Source organism: Stegostoma tigrinum, chromosome 25, assembly GCF_030684315.1.
Source record: "Stegostoma tigrinum isolate sSteTig4 chromosome 25, sSteTig4.hap1, whole genome shotgun sequence".
Lineage (NCBI taxonomy): Eukaryota > Metazoa > Chordata > Chondrichthyes > Orectolobiformes > Stegostomatidae > Stegostoma > Stegostoma tigrinum.
In genome coordinates, this window is record NC_081378.1 from 23,324,933 (window position 1) to 23,344,150 (window position 19,218).

The window sequence follows — 19,218 nt, forward strand, 5'->3', positions numbered from 1 at the left end:
ACATGTGTGGTAAGAGGGTACAAATAGGGGCATCATCTTGATATTAAAAGGGTCTGTTCGTGGTCAACACAGAAGTACTAAAAATGATAAAATTAGTGACACTTCAGATGAATTAACAGCAGTTATCATTATTACCTGACCTGAGTGCCTTAATGGCCAAGAAAAATTATGTTATTTCATTTGAGTGAGACAGCAGGATTTTTTTAAGCTAATTCATATCCCCAAGGCATTTTCTTTATCAGATGGCTTATGAATAGGTACTGTTGATCAGAGATTTTGTTGTATTAGTTTATTTGCTATGAAGTAGGGCATAAAATAACATGAAAACTTCAGTAAAACAGCTCTTCTGTAAAGCAGCAGCATAGCCATTACTCAAATTACTCATTAAAATTGTAGCCATTAACAAAATGTTGCTCATTCCTTGGTGATTTAGGCTAATGACAATAAATCATTTGTGGAAAACAAAAAAAAACAGGGATGAGGACTGAATACTCTACTGACTTTTGTCTTAATGTCATGCAGTTATGAGATTATAATGAATTAATGCATATGATCTACTTAGGGACAGTGGGGGAGAAAAAGAATTAGTGAAGAATAGGACAAGATTAGATAATACACAGGAATCAGGAAGGACAATTGGCATATTTTAGATCATACATTCAAATACACATTAAAAGTAAGCTATGTTTTTATAATTTGACCATCTCCAAGAACTGTCCATGTTTGCAGACACAGCTTGCAAAGGAAAACTGCTGAGTCCCAAATTCTTAAAATTAATTTACTTAATTTCATGTTATCCTTTACTTCACTGACAGGCAAGTTAAAGTTCATTTCTTTATTTAAAGGAAAGTGCAACAGTAAATTCTGAACAGGTCTGCAACTTATGCATATATGACTATTGATTTGATCTGTAAAGTGGCCCTATATCTCCTGTTTTACTTTTCTTTTAGGCAATACTACTTTATGTTCCCCTCTAGTTAAAAGAATTTGTGTATTTCTATGTAGCAAGTATTATAGAAGCCGAGAATCATTGAGCGATTTTTGCCCTTTCCCAGTCTCTTCTCTGTCTGTCTGTCTGTCTGTCTCTCTCTCTCTCTCTCTCTCCTGCCCCCAGATGCTGTATTAATGTTGATATCTGATATTGTTCCAGAACGTCTGGTTCTAATTGAAGTGTATTTTCTTCAATTGGGGGCTTACACTGTGAAACATAGACTGCTGTCCTGAAAATTGTACACATCTAAGTTTTTACATTATTGCTACATTGAAGCAGCAGCTATCTGAACCGTTCTGAACTGCAAAAGTATTTATAAATGAAAGTTATTGAAGTGCTTCAGACTGTAAATATCATGAACAGGTAAACATAATGTAAGAGATTAATCTTGTCAAAAACAATACATTTTCGAAGGTCTATGCTTAAATGTTAGGAAATCTGACATGAACCTGACCATCAACATAACCACTGCTTGCAAGTTGTGTATCCAGTCAGTGGAGGTCTGTTTCCTTTGTTTGTTCCATGAAGTTCCAAATAATTGGAGTAGTGTCATTTTTTTACATCTGAGTGCTGAACTTGTACTCCTTTGCATATGATAACCAACTTTTTTAATGAGGTTCTTAATAGAGCAAATCCATCGCTTGGTTGGGCAAGAAGGAATTAATACAACTGAAGTACCATTAAAGATTCACACTTTTTGACTGCAAACATTTTCTCTCATTTCTCTGTATATGAATCTCAAAATACACTTTTGCAATATCGTTTAGCACTGGTCCAATCAGTTCTTGTATTGAATCTGCATTCTGTTGATGAGGGGATCTGTGCACATTTATCTTGTGCAGCAGCTGGACACTGTGATCATTGTTTGGGAAGAGATTAGTAGGAGTGCACAACAGAGATGCATACAACTGGTTTTAGTGCCAGTGATCAATTGCTGCAGAAAATGTTGCTAAATTGCCTTTCACCTCAAGCATGTTCAATAAATCCAGTAGTACTGTCTGTTCTTTACACATGTTGAGGATTATAGTCTATTTTCATGTCTGTTTGATGTAGCACTTCTGAATATTACTGTTTCTGCATCAAATGCCAATGGTTTCATTCAATAATGAAGAACCTTAATACAACTCTGTGTAATAGAAACAGGAAGTGCTGGAAATGGTCAATATGTTTGGCAGCATTACTGGAGAGAGAAACAAGAATTAATGGGTAGAACCTGGTGCCCCTTGAATTTTCAGCTGTGGAACTACTAGCAGGTCTTGACCCGACTGTGGTTTGTGATGCACAATGATAGTAATCTTATCAACGGACTACTTCTAAATTTGCCATTTAGTAATGCACATTGAGTGGGTTCTCAAAGGATGGTGCATAACACCTGCTGGAAATGCAGTTACCCTACTAGTAAAGGTGAGTGCTGCTGAGGCAGGTTGAGTAGCTTGTACCCCAGATCAGAGAGTGTTTGAAAGCCTGATTAATATTTGAGAAAAAGGCGCTCCCAGCTTAAAGGGGCATGATAATGGAAGATGCGCCATCACAGGAAGGGTTACGATTGATGCTGCAGCATTTGTATGTTTGTGGTGCACTCGTGGGGTCAGTGACAGGATAACCCAATGGGCCCTCTGTCTACTTATAGCAGGAGCTTGGAGCTTCTCTTCCCTTCCAACTCGAGAGGGATATCCCAGCAGTATCCAACAACTTTCCCTAAATCTGTCTCATACTTGGTCTAATTGGCTATCCAACGCTTCCAGATGGGGCGATTTCAGTTTTAAATGTTGTTCCCAGTCCCATGCCCAAGGCTGAGGAGGACTAGGAAGGTTTCAAACAACATTTCAAGCTAAGGTCTTGCATCCTCAGTAGTGATGTAAGCTTTAATAAACAGGTGCTCAATCTCACTTCCTGTTATGAACAAAGAGGCACATAACCTAAATTTACCTTAGCCGTGTCGACAGAATCTGAAGTTTAGCCATAGTCATTTTATACCTCTCCAGTGGCTTACTTTACAAACAACGGCCAAACATGCTATTTTATCTATAGAGAATGGGCAATGCTTTTTAAAAGGACAATCATCAAATACTGTACATATCTACCTATTAATGTATCAATCTTTCATCTTTGGATGTCTTATTTCCAAAGAAAAACCATCAGAACCAAGATATTCATATTTACAAAAATGCAAGAAACCATTGTGTTATAAAGGCAAGCTCCTCACTTGTACAGCATCTTGCAAAACCACAGCATGTTCTGAAATTATTTTGCAACTATTATGATCCCAGACCAGGCCACCAAATTTTTTGTTACAGTTTGACTACAGACAAATAAGCTTGTCTTTTCTTAAAATTTGAGATCCCAAGTACTTTGAGAAGAAAGCCACAATATTCGACAGTTTGAACCAACAAATGAAAATTTAATACAGAGAGTTACAATAGCAAAACAATCTATAATATCAATGTAACTTGTGCTATAAAATCCGAAATGAACATGCAATAATATGGGTAACAGGTGAACTGTTGTCAGACACCCTATAGAGCAGATCACATAGCAAATGTTGTCAAGACAGATCCCACCGATTTCTCATCAGTTCCCCAGATATCAGAGATACTGGGTTTAATAATTAAAACTTTAAATGGGCTAACAATGCTGCCCCATCAAAGACCGGGTTTTGGAATTCTCCCAATGGTCCTTCATGAGCTGTCTCAACAACTACTATGACCTGGTAACTTGTCTTCCTTTCCTGGGACTGCACTCTTCTGTATTCTTGAAACTGTATCCCAGCAGCTTTTAAAGGGAAAATTTGAGCTTTTCCACAGGCAGCTGATTTCACAAACTTAGTATTACCTTTCATTTTCTGAAATCAATCTTGGTCGGCTGCACAACGCAGCAACTGCTTCTGGGTTTCCTTCACCCCCACCTTCAATTGCACTGAATTGTTACGGATTTGTAGGCTTCTTCTGAGTGCCCATGTCTCTCAGGACTTCCCTTGAACCTTACCCACAACATGTAGCTGCACCTATTGGTTCCCAAGATCTCTCTTAGTTCTCACTGCTCAGAGACTGCTGCAGCAGCACCTTTTTCAGGGCAAGGCCTCATCTCCCGGTTCCTAAATGCCTGAGTAAATCCAAAGGTAGCAATCTTCTACTTCTGCTGAGACCAACTAACTGATTAAAACTGAGTATTCAGTAACCTTTGCTTTGTTTTCAGTGATCTGTTGAGAACCTCATGCCCATCTTTCTAGGTAAGACTGAAAGCATCAATGATTGTTACACGAGGTTCCCCGAGTGTTACAATTCTCTAACTTCTTTTTCACAGTTGCCTGTATAGAGCACAATTTCCAAAAGAAATCCCACAGCCTTTGAATTACTGTTGAAATATTTATTGCAGTTATAATTTCTGGGTTCCAATCACATGATTCATCTTTGCCACTTGGATTCAATTTCAACATCCACAGTCTGTAATTGGACAGGGGTTGAGCAAGTGCCTGGTTAGTAGTGCCAGGCACTGCGTAGAAACTGAAACTGGCTCTGGAATGCAAAACTTCAAGGGAGTTAGTTGTCAGGAGTGGTCTTACCATCAATTGGAACAGAAAGCGCAGCAGAAGGCCAGCAGCTTCATTGTGCATAAAAATGGACAAATGGTTAATCACAAGTTACTTGACCCATCAGCTGAAATGCTGGCAACTCTGTCACTGCTTGAGCACTTCTGTTTCTTCAACCCTTTTTATCAACAATTTAATTCAGCAGCAACATCACAATATGGTTTGCCATGGTGCTCCTGACAGATGTTCATAGGCAAGCCCCAAACTGTTCACTGTTCAGATTTGTCACTTTTTGAAAAACACCTCCCGGCCCTTTCCAGCCCATTTGGAAGTGGGCAGGTTCCAGCTCTCCGCCCTCACTTTGAATATTGCGGCACATTCTTGAGGTATCTGAAGACTGACGCACCACCCTGGAGTGTCGTTTTCAAAGTGCCTGAAGTCAGCCTTATAGATGTTTGAAAATCCAGTTCCTGGTGTTTCCTGATATAGCTGATAATAGCAAGAGTAATGGGTGTGTAGGTTGGTGGTAATGCAACGGGGCCTGGAGCTATCCAGGGAGAATAAAATTAGGATGATTACCTTTCAACTGTAGTGAGTTTCCTAGCCCTGAACCAAAAGCTTCAAGTTTGAGTCCCACCCCAGGAAGTGGCAGTCATGGAAAGTGCAATACAATGTGGCCAACAGGTTGTGTATCAACATAGTAATATTTCTAACACACCAAGAACAGGCAGTAAATACAAGAGAGACTCTGCATCAGACATGTGGTGGGAAGAGCCTCATGTGATGGAGCTTCTGTCATCATTATCCATTTATTCCAGCTTACAGCATGCGTGTTGCCACATCAGTTGGATTTCCTGAGTGACCAGGACACAATCTGTTGAGTGCTGACTAAAACACTCAGCTAGGGTACATTAGACTCTTGGCTCACACTTGTGCTGAAATCTCAAAAGCAGCTAAGTAAGGAATGACCAGAGACTTGCTGCCGATGAAAGTGTATCCTAAAATGAGTTACCCATTTCAGGGAAGGAAAGAAAAATATTAGAAAGTCATGATAAAAAGAAAAATAGGCCAGCAACCTAGTTTTCAACTGAACAATCTGGTTCTCTTGTGATCTTTGCTTTGGGAAACTAACTAGTTGTTATTAATTGAATGTCTGTATAAATTATAACATTAAAACTCTATTAGAGTCACACATGAAGGTAAATTAAGATAATGTGCTTTCCCAACACTGACAGAACTTTTCCATTGATGAATCCCATATGTTTAATTATTTACACAGTGTTTCGGCTCTTTCCCACAGTTCAGGATATACCAGTAGTTTAGAGCCAGCGCAACCAGTTCGGTCATAACACAAGGTTCAAGCATATCTATCATTGTTGATTGTGGATGTACGACAAAGGATGTTTGAAACAGAACTTGTTTAGATAGTAAAGCTAAATTTTCTAACTGTTTATTGTTTATGCACACAGTGATAAAAATGTTTAGTTTGTTCACTTCATTAATGGTTAAATTTGACTCTGAGACTCTAATTAGAAGTCACAAAGATGATAGGGAAGTGTTCTGCATATGTTATCACTATGCCAGTGAATGAGATAAATAATTGAGAGTTTCCAGAGGTTGCATTTTTAGAACGTTCTCACATGTGATAGAGTCCCAGAAGCTAAGTCAGAAACAATTCTAGCAAAGCATGCTTCTTTTGTTTATTTTTGACCGCTAGTTGATGTTGTTTATAGTGTACTTAAGGTCAGCAACACAATAAAATAAAAATGTAATTTAATTACTAGAAAATGTTATATGAACCTGAATTATCCAGTGCATCTCTCTAGGGCCTTGTTCCGGCTAATTCTAACATCCTGTGTAGAGCAAATAATGATAGGAATTGCTATTCTCATTTGTTTTTTACAAATTGTAGCAGTAGAATACTCAGTGAGAATCACCTGGATTTCAAAGACAGCATTTTCTGCCCAATGCCATGCAGCCAATGGGTCAGTGATGTTCTACACTAGATCTCCACTTACTTTCACACCTTTACTGTTGTCCGGTGTAATTTTCAGCCACCAGAGGAAGTGCCTGAATCAAATATATTAGTCTGGACGAAGAGGGCTCTGCAACTCTCACCGATGCTCTGGCATGCAGGATGTTAGATGTTAATCTTATTGTGTGAAATCTTTGTCCTGTATTAAAAGAAGTGGTAAGGAAAAAAAATGAACTTACATTTCTAAAGCAACTTTCATCACCTCAAGACTTCCCAAAACTCTAAATCCAAATGAACACTTCTGAAGAGGGGATACTGTTATTAAACCAGTTTGCATGCTGCAAGTTTCCATGAGTAGTATGGAATAATAAGCAAATAATTTGTACTTTTACTGATGTTGGTTGAAAGACTCCCTAGTGCTTCTTTGAATAGTGCCACATGAGAATGGTTATATCTGCCTGAGAAGGCAGGCTCAGTTTCGTGCCTCATCGAAAAGATTTACTTGAAAACTGTACTGTAGGGATTTAGGAGCGGCTCTGGGGAGCCATTTGAACTTGAGCCCCCACCTTCTCAGAAACAAAACACCAACTAAAATGCGTTACAAATAGACAAAAGGCAAATATATTCATTTTCTTACAAGCAGTATTTCTTTAACATGTTTTCTATTTAACAAACCAGTAGTAAGTTTTTTTTTCTCTTCCACGCACACCCCCAAATGGTTAAGAAACAACAGTAATGGCCAAGGAGTATTTCCCAAGTTAGTTTGACCAGTTACATTGTTCTCCTCCTTATTTTATTGTTGCCTGATTATTCTGATTTCAGTTTTTCATTGAACGCTGACCAAAAGAAAAGAATTTTGTTTGTGGGAAGTATTCATAACATCAGGTAGTCTCAATCTTCTTCACAGCCAAACAAATAGTTTTAAGTTATACCCACTGATGGTAAGTAGGACACTGGAGTGTAGGAATGCTAATAATCTATCTACTCACTTCCTCAATATTTGGTTGGGACATTGCCTGCCTCTTTAGTTGTGATTTGTTGCGGTTTGTTCTGTATAGGTTTGAGCTAATCAGTATACGTGTGGTACGTACTAGGAATGTCAATTGTTGGCATTTGAAGTGTGACAGATAGCGAAACATATAGAAATACCTGGTGATGTAATTCGCTATTGTACGCCATACTTTAGAGAAAATATCCTGTTATTTGAACTTGACATCCCTGTGTTGTTGGATCTTTCTCCTTCAATCTCTTTCTTTTTGAGAATTAGAGTCTTGGGTTACACAACACAGAAACAGACCCTTTGGTCCAACTTGTCCATGCTGACCAAATATCCTAAACTGATCTAGTCTCATTTGCTAGCATTTGGCCCATTTCCGTCTTAAATCCTTCCTATTCCTGTACCTATCCACGTGTCTTTTGAATATTGTAATTGGATCTGCTTCCATTACTTCCTTGGTAGCTTGTTCCATACACACACCATCCTTCACATGAAAAAGTTGTCCCTCCAGTCCCTCTCATCTTAAACCTATGCCCTCTAGTTTTGGACTTCCCTACACTGGTAAAAAAGGCCTTGGCTATTCACCCTATCCATGCTCCTCATGATTTTATAACTCATTATAATGTCATCCATAGTCTCCAATGCTCTGGGAAAAGACCCCCAGCGTATTCAGCCTCTCCCTGTAGCTGAAACCCTCCAAAGTCGACCATGTACTTGTAAATCTTTTCTGAACCTTTTCTAGTTTAACAACACCTTTCCTACAGTAGAGAGACCAGAACTGAATGCAGTATTCCAAAAGCAGCCTAACTAATGTTCTGTACAGCTGCAACATGACCTCCCAACTCCTATACTCACTGCACTGACCAATAAAAGCAATTGTGCCAAACCCCTTCTTCACCACCATTTCTGTCCAGTTTCGAGGAACTATGCATCTGTTTCCTGAGGTCTCTTTGTTCAACAACACTCCCCAGGGCCTTACAGTGAACTGTATAAATCCTGCCAAGATTTGCCTTACCAAAATGCAACCTCTTGAATCTGTCCAAATCAAACTCCATCTGCCACTTCTTGGCCCATTGGTTCATCCGATCAAGGTCCAGTTGAACGCTGAGATAACCTTCTTCGCTGTCCACTATACCACCAGTTTTGGTGTCATCTGCAAACTTGCTACCCATACCATTCTATATTCACATCCAAATCATTTACCTTAATGATGAAAAGCAGCTGACCCAGCACCAAGCCTTGCGGCACACTGGTCACAGGCCTCCAATCCAAAAAAACAACCCTCCACCACCACCCACTGTCTCCTACCTTTGCGACAATTTTGTATCCAGTTGATTAGCTCCTTCTGGATTCCTTGTGATCTAGCCTTGCTAACCAGTTGACATGTGAAACCTTGTCGAACATGTTATTGAAGTCCATACAGACAATGTTTACTGCTTGGCCTTCATCAATCTTCTTTGAGACTTCTTCAGAAAACTCAATCGAGTTAGTCAAGCATGATTTCCCACGCACAAAGCAATGTTGATTATCCCTAATTTTCCATGGCTTTCCAACTGCATGTGAATCCTGATCCCAGATTCCCCTCCAACAACCATCTCTCAGGTCTATAGTTCCCTTGCTTTCCTTACACCTTTCTTAAATAATACAGCGTATTATCCAACCTTCAGTTTTCTAGCACCTCACCTGTGTCTATTGATGATACAAATATCTTTGTAAGGGGCCCAGCAATCTCTTATCGAGCTTCCCACAAAGTTCTGGGATATATCTGATCAGGTCCTGGGGCTTTATCCACCATTATGCATTTTAAGACACATATTACCACCTCTTCTGTAATTGGACACTTTTCAAGATATCACTATTTATTTATTTCCCCAAGTTCTCCAGCTTCTGTATCCTTCTTCAAAGAAAATATTGATGCAAAATACGCATTTAATATCTCACCCATCTCCACACGTAGACGGCCTTGTTGATCTTTAAGCGCCCTATTCTCTCCCTACTTAGGTTTCTACCCTACATGTATTTGTATTTTATTTTGTCTATCTTTTGTGCTGCTTCTTTCCCTACCATTTGTTTTCTTCTGGGTGGGAGGTGGTTTGTGATGTGGCACAGCGCGATGTAGAAAGTTGTCGGCTGCAATTGGCATGCGGTTAATGAAAATGCACATGCGTGTGTGTGAGAGAGAAAGCAGGAGTGTTAGAGTATTTACTGTTCAGATTTACACACCTGTTGTAGTTTTTGTTTTCATGTGGATATGTCTAGAAACAGGCCTAGTTCAATGTCGCATACTATGCTGCATATATTAGACACAGTAATAGTTGAGCATATGGATGACATGCTGTAGAAATCAGTAAGCTTATTTAAAAATGTGTTACTTAAGACACTTTCCTGGAACATGAAGCTTCACACTGCACTTCATTCACAAACAGCAATGACACCAAAGCATATGGTGACATGTTGCTGAGCACGGAAACATTTTTTGGCTGCATTGAGACAACAGAGGTAGGAGATTGGTATTGGAATCAAGCAGATTGAAGTGATGAAGTGAGGTGCCACAAAAAATCCATGTGACAGGTTGCAGTAAAACAGTGACAATTTTGGTCAGTTTTACTTCACCAATGGAGAGCCGTCAGGGTTGAGCAGTGGAATTTTTGTTTTTCCAGTTTTTTGATATGACTGACTATCAAATATTTCCAGATCAAGTATAGTCAAGGCAAGGTGCCCTCTACTTCACCTTGATTTCAGAAGAAACATCCTGTAAAGCACAAAGGTAATTCTTTCCCGCTCTTGCACTAATAAATATAATTCTGTACCATGACTGATTCTGCAAAACTGAATACTGAATCAAGAATTCGTCCAAGTCAGCATGGATTCACTAAATCTTCTGGAATTTTTGAGGAGGTGACCAGTAGAGTGGACAAGGGTGAATTGGTAGAGGTTGTGTATCTGGACTTTCAACAAGGTTCTGCACAAGAGATTAGGAAGGAAAATTAAAGCTTGTGGTATCAGAGGTAATGTATTGACATAGATAGAGAACTGGTTGGTAGGTAGGAAGCGGAAAGTTGAAATAAACAGGTTCTTTTCGGAGTGGCAGGCAGTGACGAGTGGGGTGCTGCAGGGTTCAGTGCTGGGACCTCAGCTGTTCACAATGAAAATTAATGATTTGGATGAAAAATTTGAAAGCCATATCTCTCACTTTGCAGTTGACGCTTAGCTGGGTGGCAGTGTGTGCTGTGAGGAGGATGCTATGGGGCTGGCTGAGTGGGCAAGTACTTTTCAAATGAAATATAATGTGGATAAATGTGAGGTTATCCACTTTGTTTGCAAGAACAGGAAAGGCAGATTATTATCTGAATTTTGGAAAAGGAGAGGTGCAATGAGACCTGGGTGTCATGGTGGAACTGTCACTGAAGTTTGGCACACCAGTGCAGTAAGCGGTGAGGAAAGCTAATAGCGTGCTGGCCTTTAGAATGAGAGGATTTGAGTATCAGAGTAAGGATGTCTTGCTGCAGTTATACAAGGCCTTCGTGGGTCCACACCTTGATTATTGTATGCTGTTTTGGTCTCCTAGTCTGAGGAATGACATTCTTGCTATTGAGGGAGTCCAGCAAAAGTTCACCAGACTGATTCCCAGGATGGCAGGACTGACATATGAAAGACTCGATCGGCTGCGCTTGTACTCACTGGAATTAAGACGAATGAGTGGTGATCTCCTAGAAATATATGAAATCCTAATGGGGTTGGACAGGCTAGATGCAGGAAGAATGTTCCTGATATTGGAAGTTCAGAACTAGAGCTCAAAATCTAAGAATAAAGTATAAGCCATTCAGGACTGAGATAAGAAAGAATTTCTTCACTGAGTTGTGAACCTGTGGAATTCTGTTGCACTAAAAGCTGATGGGGCCAGTTCATTAGATATATTCAAGGGGGTGCTGGATGTGGCTCTTGTGGCTAATGGGATCAAGGAGTAATGAGAGAAAGTGGGGATGGGATACTGAAATTGCATGATCAGCCGTGATCGTATTGAATTGTGGGTGCAGGCTCAAAGGGCTGAATGGCATAATCCTGCATCAATTTTCTATGTTTCTATGTAAGAAAATCAAATCGATGGTAGAAAAATCAGCCAATGTCATTAGATGCTGTCAACACGCCATATGGTATCCACAAATAATAAGTCTCATTGCCTGCCAAATGTGACTTCATTTCAGGTAAATGTTATGTTCCTGTGGTCCTTTAATCCAACCTAGTTATTACTGACTGAAATGGACCTTTTCATAATGGTAAAGCAGTAGAAAATCTGTTCCAAAGTGCTACGAGGCAACCATGCAAGTGATTATTAAGGAAAATGAGCTGTACCATTCGTTTACAACAGGGCTTCCCAAGGTGGCACAAGCTGAGATTTTAGGGCCAGGAACACTGGTACAAAAAGAGCTGAACTTTTTCTTCATCACTACTTCCTGATCCCTGTACTCATAAGTCCTCTGTACCCATCCCAAATCTCGTGCTTATGGTTCTCCACCAAGGCATGACAGTGATTTTCAAGCCTTGAAATGGGTTCACAGTGGGAAAAGGTTTGGGAACTGATTTACAATATCTTACAGATACCCTTTTTGTGTTGCAGGTTTCATGTCTGATCAACCTTTTGGATCCCAATTCATGTGCAGTGTTGTAGCGTCTCATGTCAGTCACCTTCCACAGACAAATCTGAGTTTTGTCTGGATTGCTCCACCAGCAGGAACGGGCTGCGTGAATTTTATGTAAGTAAATATATATTAAAGAAGCAACATTGTCTCCAGTGAAGCCACTCTATATACTGAATTAAGATTAATATTTTGTTCTAATTAAAATTCTTGTGAGCACAAATTTATTGGCTGTAATTCATAGATTTATCAAGCTATTTGTTCAAAAAGTAATTAAAAGTAACTAGACAACCCAGTTCTGTTCTTCTATTACTAGGTGAAGGTATAGACATTTGTGTGGGTGCAAATTATTTTAACAAAACAGAATATCATTCACTTTAAATCTATGAAAATTGAAAATTTTATAGCATGTTCTCCATTTGTTTTGATTTCATTCCAATTGCCACTGTTGTCCAGTGAAGTGTTTCACTTGAATTCTGCCATTCAGAACCATTTTACCAGAAATTCACAGAATGTATATTTTGTCAAATCAGAAACAGACTTGACACATAAATCAAAATGACACACTGGTTCCGATGTGCAGAATTCAGTTCCTCTAAACTTATGAATCAGCTTGGCAAAACTATCGTCAAAGTGTAAAATGAGAAGTTTTCTCCTTGATAAATTTTAGTTGTAATTTTATTATAAGCAGTTGACCGTCACACTCTGACATTATTCACTTTTTATGTTCTGAAGTGATCGCTTAATATTCATTCTTCTTGCACTCTTCTTTGAATCAGCACCTTCCCATCATACATATCTCAGATTAGATACAGTAATAAATTAATTATCTCAGTGTAAACATGAAGATTCCACTCTCTGGCTTCCTTTCCTTTTGATATGTCATGACCCACGCATGTGTCTCTCTCGCTCTTGCTGTCTCTTGCGCTCTCTCTCTCTCTCTCTCTCTCTCTCCCCCCCCCCCTCTCTCTCTCTCTCTCTCTCTCTCTCTCTCTCTCTCTCTCTCTCTCTCTCTCTCTCTCTCTCTCTCTCTCTCTCTCTCTCTCTTGCTCGCACTTGCTCTCACTCTCTCTGTCTCTCTCTGCCTCACTTTTTGGGGAGTCACCCTTCAGGCAAATGTTTACAACCTGCCCCTGTCAAAAATGACATAATTGAAGACTTACTAAGCTGGAATTCTAGGGCCTAACTTTAACCTTATTGTGTTTGCTTACTAGGCCTAAAATGCATATAACGGTATCGGGAATTCAGCTGATGAGACCCAAAAATGAATTTAGTCCTTTTTTTGGCCTTTTCCATAATGCATCAACATGAGTATTTACCCATCTTACTGCTCCACGATCATTGGAAAGAAGAAGGGGAGACATGTAATGTAGAATGGCTTCATTCCTGCTTTGTTCCTTGGCTTCGATGGCAGGTGAAGGCCCACATTTTAAGTTAGCCCGTTCCTGAGAAGGATACCAACAGTAATGCCCTACTAGGTAATACCATTTCAAAGGCTGTGCAGTCAATGCAATTGCATTTTTCCTTATTGAGACCACAAGTAGCAAGGGGCTCCCCTTCTAATCCCTACTGCCTATGACTCATAGAATGAGGCTATGTAAAAATATCCCACACCCCAGTCTTGTTAGTTTCCATTATCCAGTACCAATGGGCACTGCCGGATCCTTGTCCCCGTCAACTGTTTGAAGCTTGATCAAGCAAGGGACTGGTGCCATTCACAAATGCAGGTAAACTCTTCTGGGATATCTCTTGCAAATTTCCAACAAGGAATGATATCTGCTTCTGCCAGATTCCCACTGGAAGATAACATCAACCCAATTTTGTTTGTTTTTTTATCTAACACATTGGCCCAAATCTCCTGATCAGGGCCAGAAACTCTATTTCCAACTGAATCAGACAAAATGGCACACTTCTTTTGAACTGTACTTTTTGGGACTGGCTTCCATGGATGATCCTGCAGAATTCACCAAGCCTAGAATGCCTTGCAAAGAAGAATATGGAAGTCTTTTGTAGAATCTGCGCCCACTTTTATAGTACCAGCTGCTTTATTCAGTACAGTTTAAATGCCCAAAGTCTCTCTGAGAAGCCAAGGAAAAAATGTTAGTGTGTACGGTAAATGTTTAAGTGGGTAGAGTAGGTATAGGGTTAGGATGGGCAGTGGATGGGTGAGGCAGGTAACAAGTGGGTGAGGAGGATATGGGATGGTGAGTAGGTGCAGGATAAGGAGGTAGGATGGTAGGTGGGTTTACGATAGATTGATGGATTATTTATTGGGAAGTCGAAGGGCCGGGGCAGTAGTCCGGTGGGGTAAGTAGTAGGGATACTTGAGAGCAAAAATTGCAGATGCTGGAGTCAGTCAATACAGTGTGGAACTGGAGGAGCACAGCAAGTCAAGCAGTATTAGAGGAGCAGGAAAGTCGATGTTTTGGGTTTACGCCCTTCATCGGTTGGGTGACCAGGGGTGTCATGGGAGGTTTATCAGAGGCATAGTTGAGTAGGGAGGATTGCCAAGGGTTAGGCGGATGTTCAGTATTGGGAGAGTTGGGAAGACGAAGCAAGAGAGGAATCATTGTGGGGTGGGTCAGCTTTATAGTTACCCAGGAGTGAGACTTCTGTTTTAAATCTGTCTGGTGTTTCCTGGGTAACTCTCCAGTCTGAAAGCTGTGAAATCTCTGACACTAACTGAGAGTTGGAGATGTTTTGAGTATGCAGGTGCAAGATAATTGTCCTTTGGAAGCTGAAACTTCCCAGGTAATTCCCACACAGTCAGTGCATCACAGCCTCCAATTGGTCAAGATGTGTGGCTTTGGGATTAGTTTCAGTCTATCTGGACAGTCTTTTCCAGGGAACTAATATTCTGGAACTTTTTGTGGGCCAATTTTCCTTGTCTATGCCAACTGTGCCTACAGTTTAAGAATACTCCTTAAATCCCCTGGATGATATTGTGTTTAGCCGGACTCATTTTCATTAATTCATTCATTCCAATCTTTAGTCATAGGTCCAGATGGAAATATAAGGGCTGCATTAGTGGGTGAAGAGGAAATTGGATTCTGTAAGATTTCAATGATAAGGACAATAGAAGGTGAGCACTCTGAAAGCTTTTAGAAAGATTCAAGACATGCCAGCCTATTAACTGACTTTTCTAAAGCAAAACAGGCAAAGGATTAAGAAATGTACAGATGATATACAGTAGAAGCCTGTTGTGCAGGCTTGAAACTGCAGATTGATGCTGGGATTTGCACTGCCAGCTCTATGGTGTATTCCAGCAGCAAGTGTCCTCAGCAGATGGCATAACTCTGAATCTGGCTCTCTATTAGTCCATCTCTGAAAAATTCTCCACAGTCACTGCCAAGCAGCATTATCTGGAATAACATTAGTGGCATTTTGGCACATGCTTCCTTTCAAGCTTTGCTGGCCTGATATGCCTTCTGACATGCAGCACCACATAAAGCATGATTACTGTGAGTGTGCTGCTTTTGAAGAATTATAATAGTTTAATCAAATGTCCACCTTTGTGAGCTGTTGATGCTATAATTTACATTGAGAGTTAAAACAAACTGCATGCAACATTTTTCTGCCAAAGTGGATCAACCCTGTCTATCAATGCTGCTGTGTTTGAGATAGCTGTAAACAGGGCACAGAGTCTGTTTTGTGTATTGGCCATATCTTCAGTAATCCCTTCTCCTTGCAGGCTTTCACATTGCAGATTCCTTTGGAAAATCTCCTGTACATTGACTTATAGCATGACTTGTTGCATGCCAAATGTGATTGGCCAGTTACAATGGGCCTTGTTTAGAATAGTGGTGTGTGAAAGTACCTGTGAGGACTGAAAATGGTGTTCCCAGATCCCATGCATTATAGGTAATCACAAACCTGCTTGAAACAGCTTCTTTCACTGCCCTTGTCCTGCCTCCAAAAGTTGGAATTCATATCTTAGGCCTTTTTTTCCTCATTGGAGTGTCTTGCAAAAAGGGGCCAGTTTGCTGGTGTCTTGTAAAATAAGCTTTGGTTTTTCCAATTGATATTTTTCAATTTTAAAAAGAGTCTACAAGAGAACAGTAATTCCCAAAGAAGACAACATAATAACGAATTATATGCAAACATCAAAGGAGCACCAAGAGATGCATGTCATGTTATCAAAGAAACCCAGGAAAGCAGCAAAATAATTTTCACAACAGGAGGAAAGGAGGAACTGGGAGACTTGGCATGAATAACTTCCTTAGAAGAACAATCTGGGGAAAAACCTGTAGCATGGGGAGGACTTTCAACACTCATAGGTTTTTTAAATCTTTTCACAACCTGTTCAGTATCCTGGCAGGTGGTGAGCAGTCTACATGTGTAGCAAGTGAGAGAAAACTGTGAAGCATGGGAATATAACAATTAAAAGAGCTCCGTTATCTATGACTGACATTCCTTATTGTATCATGTTGAATTAGTTGCAACTTTCTGGTCAAATATTTATAGTGTCTATAATATCGAGAGTGTCTGAAATCTCAGCTTGTTGTTTAGAGCACTACAGCCATCACAAGAAGTAAATCCAGGCAAACAATGTGGTACTTATAGTCTGCTTCGTAGAAGATTAGAATAAAATATGTTATTAGTCTTTTACAAAGCTATTTATTGCCCAATTTTTATAGTTCTCACAACACTTTTCTATTAAATGATAACTATGCCAACTTAAACATTGCTTTAATTACAAACTTGTTTTCTAGTTTGTGTGAGACTTGGGAAATTGTAAGCACATAATAATGAACTAACCAATTGATGAAACAGTGTGGTACTCTAATAGCCAATAATACAGTGCCTATAAAAAAGTGAGAGGCTTATGCAAAAATCACTTATCCTGTGTATCTGTAATTGACTCTTTAAGAGGTGAAATTTACTTTGTGCAATATCTGTATATATTGCTTTGGGCAACGCTGTGATGCTGCTGGCTTGCCCTTTACAGTAGTAGGGTTGCATTTCATCTCTCCATAGATTTCCTGAATCTTGCTCTTCGCAACCCAATTCCACATCAGTGGCACAAATTGACCTCCACTTTGTGTTCACCCACGTGGCAGGTTGGTTAATCCCAGGGACTCCTCTAAAACTACTGTCACTATCTCACCTGTTAGCTCAGATTCTCCAGCATCAGCAGTTCCTACTATCTCTGTTGTTATCTCACCGTTTGACCAATACGTCTAACCATTGAAACAGATTAAAAAAAAACTATATTTTATACTTTCGATCAGCTGAAGGCAATGGAGGCCATCGCCCGTCCCTTCAGAACAGCATTCGACTATCTCTTAGGACTGACTGACCCATGTGCAATTGTAGTTCACATGGAACCCTTCTCCAAAGTTCTCGTTTGAATACTTGCTACTACCACCAAGATCTGCCCCTGTGGCGGCTCCACCTGGGCCCATGCCCTAGGTCTCTGTGCTCACCATAACGACCCTCCTACTCGCCACGGCATAGCCCCCGCGGGCTCTGTATTGCCAGTAATGGCCGGGTATGGGCTTGATGCTCCACACCATCAGTTTTCAGGGCTAATTGATTTGGCAGGTGAGTTGTTATACACTCTTGAGTGCATTTTGACTTCCCTGGCTACTGTCCTGCTGTCTGTATCAACCAACACTTGTTGTGGAATTTGATAAGCATCGGCATGGGGCACCTTGCAGTGCCAGTTCTGCTCATACTGAACCTGGTTTTGAGCTCAGTCAGGTGAGTGAAGTTTCAGTGGAGGAGCATTTCGAGCGTAGCAACCATAATACAGTGAGTTTTAAGTTTCTCACGGATAGGGGTAACAGCAGTCCTCGGATGAAGGTGTTAAACTGGGGGAAGGGGAACCACAACAATATTAGGCAGGAACTGGAGAATTTTGATCGGAGGCGGCTGTTTGAGGATAAATCCACATTGGACATGGGAGCATTTCAAGCGGCAGTCAATACGAATTCAGGAGCAGCATGTTTCTGTGAGAATGAAGAATAAGTATGGCAAGTTACATGAACCTCTGATGACCAGGGATGCTGTAACTTTGGTTTAAAAAAAAGGAAAACGATGTATTCTTACCATCTAGGGGTGTAGGAATTGATGAAGCCCTTGAAATATATAAGGAAAGTAGGAAAGAACTTAAACAAGGAATTAGAAGGGCTAAAAGGGGTCATGAATAATCATTAGCCAACAGGATTAAGAAGAATTCCTAGGCTTTTTATACATATAAAAATGGTGGGAAACTAAGTGTTGAGCCAGAAGAGGCAGTTGAGATCCTAAACAAATATTCACTAAAGAGAAGGAATTGGTGAAAGATGATATCCGGAATGAGAGGGTTGAATTTTCTAAGCCAAGTTACTATTAACAAGGAAGAGGTGCTGTTTGTCTTAAAAAGTATTAAGGCAGTTCCTGGGTCCTGGAGTAATACAACATGTAAACAGGCCCTTTGGCCCAAACTGGTCCATGCTGACCATTGGGTCCACTCAGCTAGTTCCAGTTGCCCATAATTGGTCTATCTCCCTCTAACTCCTTCTCATCCATGTACTTATCCAAATGTTTTTTTACATATTGTTTTTACACATGTCTCATCCACTTTCTTCGGCAGCCCATTCCATATACATGCCGGTCTCTCCAGGAAGAAGTTGTCCCTCGGGTCCTTTTTAAATCTATCCCCTCTCACCTTAAACCTATGCCCTCTAGTTTTCAATACCCCATCCCTGGGAATAAGACTAAATGCATCCATCCTATCAATGGCCCTCATGATTTTATACACCTCAATAAGGTCACCCCTTATTCTCCTATGTTCAAAGGAATAAAGTCCTTTCCTGGCTAACCTCTCTCTATAACTCAGGCCTAGTAATCCTGGCACCATCCTCATAAATTTTCATCCAGCTTAACTGTGTCTTTCCTATAACAGGATGACCAAAACTGTACATGATACTCCTAAGTACTGCCTCACCAACAACTTTTACAGCTGTAACATAACATCCCAACTCCTGTAGTCAGTGCCTCAACTGATGAAAGCCAGCATGCTAAATGCCTTCTTCACCATCCTGTCTACCTGTGACACTACTTTCAATGAACTGTGTACTTGTACTCCTAGGTCCCTCTGTTCCA

At 40.3% G+C, this 19,218-nt stretch overlaps 1 protein-coding gene across 1 annotated transcript in view; it reads left to right on the top strand.

Moving 5' to 3' along the window:
* The window catches only part of reln (reelin), a 363,171-nt gene that overhangs the window by 65,214 nt on the left and 278,739 nt on the right, over nucleotides 1-19,218 (top strand). Inside the window, exon 4 of the mRNA XM_048553828.2 lies at nucleotides 12,111-12,246. Within this exon, the coding sequence (XP_048409785.2) occupies nucleotides 12,111-12,246 (136 nt within the window). The remainder of the gene's footprint in view (nucleotides 1-12,110; nucleotides 12,247-19,218) is intronic.